This window comes from Pagrus major, chromosome 5 (genome assembly GCF_040436345.1).
Source record: "Pagrus major chromosome 5, Pma_NU_1.0".
NCBI classification, from domain to species: Eukaryota; Metazoa; Chordata; class Actinopteri; order Spariformes; family Sparidae; genus Pagrus; species Pagrus major.
In genome coordinates this window covers 30,776,416-30,786,967 of record NC_133219.1, presented here as the reverse complement: position 1 = coordinate 30,786,967, position 10,552 = coordinate 30,776,416, and the positions used below count along the sequence as shown (strand labels likewise).

The window sequence follows — 10,552 nt, the reverse complement described above, 5'->3', positions numbered from 1 at the left end:
ATTATAAGTATTTTTAACTGGGTGGGCCAATAATAAGGAGTACAGTATGAGCATTACCCACCTTGGGGGAAGATGGGTAATGAGGTCTGTATTATTTTATAAATCAGCATTTTTCATCAGAATCAGTGTTTGTTTTTTGTTTTTGTTACCGATAAATGAAGCCCTACTTTAAGTCTAATGCAGCATGCAATCTACTTATTAACTAGTATCTACTAGTATGTCAAATACAACCAGGGGAATAAAAAGAATTTGCCTCCAAGTTGTTGTGCAGTGGAAGTATAAAGTAGCAGAAAATAGAAATACTAAAAAAAAATACTATAAAAAAACTCAAATATATATTTAAGTACAGTACTTGAGTAAATGTACTTGGTTACATTCTATCACCGGCTGTCTCAGGGATATTGAGATCACTTTAGGTCACCTCACAGGAGCCTTTGTGAAGAAATGCAACTGTCAAGTTTTAAAAGACGAGTTGGAGTATAAAAGGCAGGCTTTAGAAGAGTTGACATCTGCCCTCCAGTTCTCCTCTCAGGGTTGCTTAAAACTCTATCTCTCTCCGATCACAATGCAGCTTTATGGAGTCCTGGTCCTGATGGTGACTCTGTCTACAGGTGAGATTATGATAAATGTTACATTACATTACGTTTAGCTGACACTTTTATGCAAATCAAATTACAAGAAGTGCATTCATCCATGTTGACACAACCCAGAAAGTGCCAGAATCATGCAAGTACATCAACTTCATCAAATCTGCTGAGTGGCTTCACTGCTACATTTAGAAACAATGAGAGAGAGAAAGAGAGAGTTTTTATGGCCAAGGTACGGTCTGAACAAATGAGTTTTCAGTTTTTGACAGAAAATGTGTGGAGCTTCTGTTGTCCTGATGTCAAGCGCTCATTCCACCGTTGTTGAGCCACAGCTCGGCCTACATCCCCCAATGAGATTTAGCTGGTGGATGTGTGTGACAATATTTTTTTTAAATTTCCGTATAGCATGTGGATTGAGATGTTACACATGTGCGGACACCAATATTAAAGCCTGCACAGATATCCTCGATTGTCCTGCTGGCTATGAGCATTGTTCATCCATCAAGGTGGACGGTAAGTTGTTCTTTTACACCAAAAGAATATGAAGCTAATATTAAGAATTTCACGTAGACAGAGCTGATGACTTCATCTAGCTTTTGTTGCTGTTAAGACTGAGGTTTTCCCATCATATCTTGCAGGTGTCATCACCAAGAGCTGCCTTAACAGCGCTGCATGTGTAGGCCCTGTAAAATGCTGTGACACTGACTTATGTAACAGCACCATACCCACTGGTTCCAGTGTCCTCCTCCTGGTGTCCTCAGCCATCACCTCAGTCTTTCTCTGAAGCTTTGGAGACATTTTACTTTGTTCTTACACAATCTGTACAGAAAGGACACATTTTCAATATGTCAAAGTTTTATATGAGTCCATATCCAGAATTGTTCAATAAAATTTGAGTTGTCTAATTCTTCAGGTTGTGCATTCACATGGCAGTATAGAAAGCCCTAATTACAAAGGTGAGTGACAACAAGGGACACAAAAAATGAACAATCACGAGCAAGTCAATATATTATATGGTTCATTGATGATCCAGGGGAATAATGAGGACGAGCAGACCTTAAGATTTTGGACTTCCTGCTTTGATAAACTTCAACTCTTCACATCACATTGAACAGCAAACTTTCTCACCACTTCAGACACAAATAAAATACAGAAAAGATTTGATCTGCTCTGGATAGAAGATAAAGCTCGATGAACCTCTCGACTAACTTGTTTTTTATGCGCTTGCTGCTAAAATTATTCTTTCATCTTTTCTGAAAGACAGTGTGGATCCCAGGACGAGAAAAATAATCCTAAATCCTAAACATTGTGAGACTACACTTTCTTTTACAAGTGGAAAAACTGAGAAATTGGACATTGTGGCATATTCATGGCACACTGAGAATAATGTCCTTATAGATGAATACAATGAAGAAAATCTACAGCAGGACAAAAGAGAAGCAAGAGAAAAGCAGTCAAAACTTCTTCAACTCACTGTGAGGATGACATAGTTATGCTTAGGATGACAACAACCCTTTGCAACCCTCAGGGTAACTTTTGTGACCTCAGTATGTCAATATTCACTGGACGTCAAGCTTTTTGCACAACAACAAACATTTACTGTAAACAGAAAATGCACTATTTCTTATGTTCTTTGTCAGTTTACCTTCATAATGCAGGAAGTATCCATCAACAGCAAAAAAAAAACGACTTTTAAAATTTCCAATCATTACTTAAGAAACACTTACCTACAACATTTCAAACTCTGTTGTGTCACTGTGGAAATGTCCGGACAGATTTCACCACGAACCTCCAACGGTAAAATATTGGCCAAGTCAAGTCAAAATCCCTTGAACTGACATAATTTGCATTTTGGATCTAATGTAGAGATTTTAAATTATTGTGAGCTGTGGTTCTTTCAAGTGGCCACAGGAAAAGGAGACACACAACGTGTAAAAATTACTAAAGAATTAAAAACAAGCTGCCAAATCAGGATTATTATGACATGGGGCGTGTGTGTGTGTGTGTGTGTGTGTGTGTGTGTGTGTGTGTGTGTGTGTGTGTGTGTGTGTGTGTGTGTGTGACCATCACCAAGCCAAACAGGTGACTGTAGGTAGAGGGAAGAGCAGAGAGCTGTGCCAATTTGTGTATTGATATATTGCAATGTGTGTCGATGCAGTGTATGTATTTTATTGTATTTCTATATCTGTTGTGTGTGGGGTGGTTTTATGATACTTTCCCAAGCAACAGCCCATTTTTCCTCTTTGGCTGAGCTACCCCAATCATAAATTGGCATCATCGTTTGGTATAATTTGGTTTGAGTTAATTTGATTAAAAAAATATTCTTTGTAGATTTTTACACTTGCTGTAGTGGCTACTTGATCCAGGCCATGACAAGCTGAACTTTTAGAAACTACCCCAGTAGCTCCCAATTAAGTTTAATAATTTTTGCATAGATCTCATAATGCAAATTGTGTCAGGTATGCACAGATAAACGTAAACTCAAGGGATTTTTTCTAAACACGGAATAAAGTGAAAGGTATTGGCCTATATTTCACCGTTGGAGGTTTGTGGTGAAATCTGTCCGGACATTTCCACAGTGACACAACAGAGTTTGGAAATGTTGAAGATAAGTGTTTCTTTAGTAAATGATTGGAAATGTTGCTGTTGATAAATACTTCCTGCATTATGAAGGTAGACTCACGAGGAAAACAAAAAATGGTTGTTGTGCATTTTAGGTTTACATTCAGTATATTAAGTTTGACTTCCAGTGAATATCGACAGAGGTTACAAAGGTTACCCTGCAGGTTGCCAAAGGTTGTTGTTGTCACCTGTAACATAACAATGCAATCCTTACAATAAGTTCAGGAAGTTTTCACATGGCAACAACAATATGCTCTATTTTGCATTTATTTTTATGCAAAATGGAGTTTTGATTAAAAAACTTTTATAATGATAACGGACTGACTAACTACTGCTCTAATTTTTTCACTAGCCTTCCTAGTTTGTTCACCTATAAAGACATTATTCTCAGTGTGCCATATGACATATCCCCTCATTTCTTCTTTTTTTCAAAATCTAAAAGGAAGTGAGGCCTCACACTGTCTTTTACAAGAGATTATTCGACCCCGCATAACATGACTGTGTGTCTGCTGGTCTACTTCATTTTTTCTAAGAATCAACAACTAACCATGAAATATTGATCATGGTTGGAGAAATTTATGTCACTAACCTTTCTAATAATGGAGTCACAACAAAGCTATTTTTGCTGTAAATAGAGATGTAAATGCAGAACCTAAAGAATTAAACAACTCAAAGGTCCATCATATTGTGGATTTATTGAACAATTCTGGAATCATTCACGAATTTTACATTTTGAAAATGTGTTTATTTTTTCTCAGTTGTACAGATTTGGTAAGAAAAACATCAGATGTTCTCCAGAGCCTCAGAGAAAGACTGAGGTGATGGCTGAGGACACCAGTAGGAGGAGGACACTGGAGCCAGTGGGTATGGCGCCGTTACATAAGTCTTTGTCACAGCATTTGGCACCCTCTCTGCATACAGCGCTGGAAACGCAGCTCTTGGAGACAAGACCTGCAAGATATGATGGAAAAAGATTAGTTTCAACAGCAACAAAAACTAGTGGGCATCCAGTGCAGCCATACTGTATATCAGCTCAGAACCCCATATGTATTTGAAATGTTCAATATCAGCTGTAAATCCTTCTGATGTGGAACAACAACTTACCTCCCGACTCAGCAACAGAGGCACAGCGGTCAGTGCCAGCAAGGCAAGTTAGTTTCTGTGTGCAGGCACTTGGTTTGACGTTTGCGCATACGTAGCATTGCAATCCATACGCTGTACATAAGTATAAAATACTGTCACACATGGTTTAAGACACTCCAAATATAATTGTTTTACACATTTTCACAAAAATCACCAAAACCTTTTGAGAATAAACGAACAAGCTGTCGAACAAAATAATTCAGAAAATAATAAATTAGCCTATTACACTACAAATAGAATGCGTTGCAAATTGTATTTCATTAAAAACTACTTCTATTCTGCTATTATTACATATAAAATAAATAAAATCTAAGTAAATAAATATCTAAGTAAGTATCAAATCATTCATTTGAAAGCAAACACATGAATCATAAGTTGATCTTACCGGCAGACAGAGTCACCAACAGGACCAGAACTCCATACAACTTCATTGTGAGCGCAAATAAAAACAAACCCTGTGAGAGGAGAATTAGAGAGAAGGTGTGAACTCTTCCAGAGCCTGCCTTTTAAAGCCCAACTTCTCAGTCTTTCCTCACAAAGTCTCCTCCCAACTGAGCTGAAGACAGCTCATCAATCACAAGACTGACATGTAGACTACATACAGTCAGATAATAGACAGAAAAAATAAAAGTACCATTGAAATCATCTTCAGTAGCAGATCAAATATGTTCATTGAGTCCTACAGCAACATCTGACATTTCATTTTTACAAACTGTGGACAAATTCTAAAACAAGCGACGTAAAATGTTGTTGGTAAGTTGATTTTCTCACGGTGGTTCATCTAGTTTGACAAAATCTGCCAGAAAAAATAACATGCTGCTTTGTGTGATTTATTAGATGAAGCCACTGTGCACATGTGGTGAAATTTCCATCACTTTAGCACTAGTGAATGAAGATCCACTGTGTTTTCGATGTCCTTCTACCTTCACACCTGAGCCAAGAAGAACAACTGTGAGAAAATAGGACAGTAGTTAAATATATCTTATAATTTTTGCATAGATCTCATAATGCAAATTGTATCAGGTATGCACAGATAAACATCAGCTCAAGGGATTTGGTCTAAACATGGAACAAAATGAAATGTATTGGCCAATATTTCACCATTTGGAGGTTTGTGGTGAAATCTGTCCGGACATTTCCACAGTGACACAACAGAGTTTGGAAATGTTGAAGGTAAGTGTTTCTTAAGTAAATGATTGGAAATGTCTTTTTTAATTGCTGTTGATGAATACTTCCTGCATTATGAAGGTAGACTGACAAGGAAAACAAGTAATATGGTTGTTGTGTATTTTCTGCAAGTTAAGTTTGACTTCCAGTGAATATCGACAGAGGTAAAGAAGGTTAAGCTACAGGTTGGCTGAGGTTGATGGGACTCATGAAGTAACTAATCCTTACAATGAGTTGAAGAAGTTTTCACACAGCAAAAACAATATGCTCCATTTTACATTTATTATCATTCAGTGACTGAACGCATCTTTTATTAAGTTTCTTGTGAACAAACTAAACAACCTTGATTATATCATATTAGACTATTTACTTCTCTGTTGTTAATCATTAGCCTTTGTAGTTTATTTACATATAATGACATTATTCTCAGTGTGCCATATGACATATCCCCTCACTTCTTCTTTTTTTCCAAATCTTAAAAGAAAGTGTGGCCTCACATTATCTTTTACAGAAGATTAAAGATTATCTTTAGCAGGTCCAAATACATAAAGAAATAAGTCATTTGACAGATTCATCCAGCTTCTTCTCTTATACTGAGCACATCACATGTTTTCTGCATTGTATTTGTGTCTGAGGCAGTGAAAATGATTGGGGACTACTTTGTGGAGACGTGCAAGATTTTAAAGGGCATCAAAGTGTACAAAATCCTAATGTCTGCTACTCTGCCTAATTATTTCTCAGGATCAACAATTAACCATGAATTATATAGAATTGTTCATGGTTGTACAATTTTATGTCACTCATTATGACTTCATAACAAAGGTGTTTTTGCTGTAAATAGTGATGTGAATGCAGAACCTTAAAAAAATAAACAACTCAAAGGTCATATTGTCATTTTATTGAACAATTCTTGATCAGGACTAATTTATAGTTTTTATACTTATCTATTTTTCCTGAACTGTGTTTTCCTGAGTAATGTTCTCCAGAGCCTCAGAGAAAGACTGAGGTGATGACTGAGGACACCAGCAGGAGGAGGACACTGGAGCCAGTGGGTATGGGACCATGACACAAGTCTCCTTCACAGCATTTCATGGGGCCATCACATGCAGCACTGTAAACACCGCTTTTGGCAATTACACCTGCAAGATATGATGAAAACCTCAGTTTCAACAACAAAAACTAAACCAGGAATTCTGTGCAGCTATAAATAAGCTCAAGTCAGTTATCTACGAAATGTTCAATATCAGCAATAAATCTGTCTGATGTGGAAAAATAACTTCCCGTTCGCCTGAACAGTGGCACAACAGTCTTGAGTAAGAGGGCAACTGAATTTCTCGGTGCAGGATCTTGGGTTAGTAGCACATATGTAGCATCTCAATCCATATGCTATACAGAAATAGAGAATATTGTCGTACACGTGGTTTAAGATATTCCAAATCTAATCATTTAACACATTTTAACAAACATCCCTTTTTTTGTCCCCACAGGTTATGTCCTCTGTACCCAAAGAAAACATAATTCAGAAAATAATAAATTAGCCCATTACACTACATAGAGGATGCATTGCAAATAGTATTTTATTAAAAACTACTTCCATCCTGCTATTATTATTGATTTAAAAACATATTATATAAATATATAAATATCTAAGTAAGTATCAATTCATTAATTAAAAAAATTAATCATAAGTGTTTCTTACCTGCAGACAGAGTCACCAACAGGACCAGAACTCCATAAAACTTTATTGTGAACGCAAAGAAAGATAAACTTTTTAATTAAACCCGTAAGAGGAGAATTAGAGAGAAGATGTGAACTAACAAAGTCTCCTCTCAACTGAGCTAAAGCCATTATCCATCAGACAGACATGTAGACTTTATACCGTCAGGTAAATAGATACAAGAAATAAAAGTATCATTGAAATCATCTTCAGTAGCAGATCAAATCTGTCCATTGAGTCCTACGGCAACATCTGACATTTGACTTTTACAAACTGTGGACAAATTGTAAAACAGAAGTGATGTAAAATATTGTTGGTAAGTTGATTTTCTCACCGTAGTTAATCTACAGTACAGTAGTTAAACAAAGTCTGCCAGAAACACATCTATGTGTTTCTATTCCTAATTATGCTTTGTTTTGTTATTAAAAATGTATTATGTCTGTATGTTAACTTTATTTATTTATTTGTTTGTTTGTTTGTTTTGGTCTATGCACATGATGTGAAAATCTATCTCTTTGGCGCCATCTTGTGAGCATCCAGTGGCAGTGATTTTGAAATGCTGAATTGAAGTGTTGAAGTGAATCATTTTTTCTTTTCTTTTTGCTCTTTTCAAACATGTATTGTCTTCTGTTTCTGTAGATGTGCTGGGCTGTACCCATTTGACCTTATGTAATAAAAAATAAAAAAATCTATGGCCATTGCCTTAAGTGTGTGTTTGTAGAGATAAGGGAATCTGATGGTTTTGACTGTTGAAATATGCTTGATAAAATATTGTTTACAGTCAATAATACTTGGAGATGGTAGGAAAGCACACACGAAAACTCAACATAATTCATCATACACAAGTCATACAAATAGGCTTTGTTGTTATAGTCTTGCTATTGTTAAGGCTAATGCGCTGATTCTCCCAATCTTCAACAGATGCATTAAAGGTCCCATATATTATGCTCATTTTCAGGTTCATGACTTTATCTTGTCTGTCTGCTAGAAAATGCTTTAATGTTTATTATTTCTCTCATACTTTAATTTGCCGCTTTGCAATACACACATAGGTATAAGTATAATCAAGTTATTTGTTGCTATGGATTAACAAAATCTCTAACAAAACTCTAATGACATTTATTTATTTTTTTAATCTATCTTGAGCTTTGAATTCAACTTTGTCTTTGGCACTGAAGTGTCAGAATGACACTCCAAGTCATGAAATGCTGACATAAAAAGATTTATCTATCTATGATGACAACAACCTCGAATTTAAAGCAAAAAACACCTGAATTCACTGCATGTACAATTAAACATTATCCATAAATATGAAGAAAATAGTTAGTGTGTAACAAATCAATTACATGTTGTTGTCAGTGCAATGCAAATTAATGAATGTAAGCTTAAACATACTGTAGGTGGTGGGATCATAAGGATTTTTCCACAATGGTAACAACGTGATTTATATAGCAGCAATATGTGTAACAGACTGTCAATCTCATAGTGATATATATGTATTTACTGCTGGTGTCCAGCCCTATCAAGCCACAATAAAGACACCAATGGACAGGTGACAGTTTTCAGAAAAAGACAACATAAAGTTTGTCAGTAAGGTGCAATGTGCTACCAGAATGTATGATGTTTGTCATTTATTGAAAACATTACAGCAGGTTTCTTCGCCGTCTCTCTGATTGATACAGATGGCACACACCGCTATTTCTGCACACAGCTCAGACAGACTGGCGACACAGAACGTGATGACGTCACATCTGAACGTATTGTAAAAAAAAACTTTAAAATGAGACAAATACAGCTGTTGTCGTAGTACAGTGAGGAAGGGCGTCAACAAATAGTAATAAAAACACTTAACAGTCTTGTTTTTACATGTATTCACAATATCTATATTTTCTTCCTCATCCACTGCTTTCAGAAACATAGATCTGGGATCCTTTTCTATACATTCTTCACTTGTCACTGGTGGATCAGGGATTTTTTTCCTGCGTTCATTGGGTGGGGTTTTGTGAGCAGCTCAGGAAGACAGAGAGGAAAGCTTTGGAAGAGTTCACACATTCTCTCTGATTCTCTCCTCACAGGGTTGATTCAAAAGTCCGTTGTTATTTCTTGCATAATTTGCATTCACGATGAAGGTTTTTGGAGTTCTGGTCCTCCTGGCGACTCTGTCTGCAGGTAAGAACAGCTTTTGATTCATGTAACACACACAAATTAAAGTTATTAACGTGTGAAAGTTATGGTTAAACCTAACAAAGTAATCCGTTCTTAAGTAAATGTGTGATCACTCAATTTCAGTGCATTTTTTTTTTTTTTTTACATACATTACATTACATTACATTTAATGAATCCCCTCCTCTCATCCTCTCTGTAGTGTCAAGTTTCATTTCTCCATTTTTTTAAAGGGAGAGTTCAGATTCATGTTTGAAAGTGAAAAAAATACATTTAGAGTGTCTTAACCCATGTGTGTGACAGTATTGTGTATTTCTGTACAGCATATGGACTGAGATGCTACATATGTGCCTCGGCCAACCCAAACTCCTGCACAACTGTCCAGACATGCCCTGCCGGCTTCGACCGCTGTTCCAATATCGTCATAGGCGGTAAGTTGTTCTTCCGCATCAGAAGGGTTTATAGCTAATATATTGAACATTACAAAGGTAAATGCTTTTCCATCATATCTCGCAGACTTCGTCACACGGAGCTGCTTGATCAACGCTGCATGTGTAAGCGGCACTGATTGCTGTTCAACCGACTTGTGTAACGGCGCCATACCCACTGGCTCCAGTGTGCTCCTCCTGCTGGTGTCCTCAGCCATCACCTCATTCTTTCTCTGAGGCTCCGGAGAACATTTGACTTTTGTTCTCTCTCAATCTTTACAGCTTGTATTTCCTTGTGGTTGTTCAGCTAGTGTCTGTATGCATGAGTTACATTAATACAAACAGTCTGCATTTATTTCTTCAGAATTTGCTTTCACATTTACAAGATGAAGCCACTGAGGTTTGAGTATTTCTCACTTTGGCACCACCTAGTGGTTGAGTAATGTATGTTTTCTATATAGTAGTTTTTTTATGATAATGGATGGTTTTCATAATTTATAATGTATATTATACTCCGCATCTGTCGTTCTGCTTTGTGGTGGTTATCTAACCATGCCTGATGATGATGATGTCTGTTAGATCAAAACACTGCTCAATTAAAGTTGCTGAGAGCTCTGAGTGCCGTGTGCTGATCTTTTATCTGATCCCTGCCTTTAGTTTGCCTTTTGATCAAACACCTATAGAAGTGTCTTGGTTGTGCGTACCCTTCACACTGTTTGTCTACA

The 10,552-nt window shown here is 36.6% G+C and overlaps 2 protein-coding genes across 2 annotated transcripts; one reads left to right on the top strand and one right to left on the bottom strand.

Moving 5' to 3' along the window:
- Nucleotides 1–3,885: 3,885 nt before the first annotated feature.
- Nucleotides 3,886–4,828, bottom strand: LOC140996384 (uncharacterized). The gene is made up of 3 exons (XM_073466769.1): nucleotides 4,738–4,828; nucleotides 4,314–4,424; nucleotides 3,886–4,160 (listed from the first exon to the last, which is right to left on the bottom strand). The coding sequence occupies exons 1-3, from the start codon at nucleotides 4,781–4,783 to the stop codon at nucleotides 4,012–4,014; spliced, it is 306 nt and encodes a 101-aa protein (XP_073322870.1). The 5' UTR covers nucleotides 4,784–4,828; the 3' UTR covers nucleotides 3,886–4,011.
- A 4,442-nt stretch (nucleotides 4,829–9,270) lies between these two features.
- Nucleotides 9,271–10,445, top strand: LOC140996496 (lymphocyte antigen 6B-like). Its single transcript, XM_073466917.1, has 3 exons — nucleotides 9,271–9,405; nucleotides 9,723–9,830; nucleotides 9,916–10,445. The coding sequence occupies exons 1-3, from the start codon at nucleotides 9,360–9,362 to the stop codon at nucleotides 10,062–10,064; spliced, it is 303 nt and encodes a 100-aa protein (XP_073323018.1). The 5' UTR covers nucleotides 9,271–9,359; the 3' UTR covers nucleotides 10,065–10,445.
- The last annotated feature ends 107 nt before the right edge of the window (nucleotides 10,446–10,552 follow it).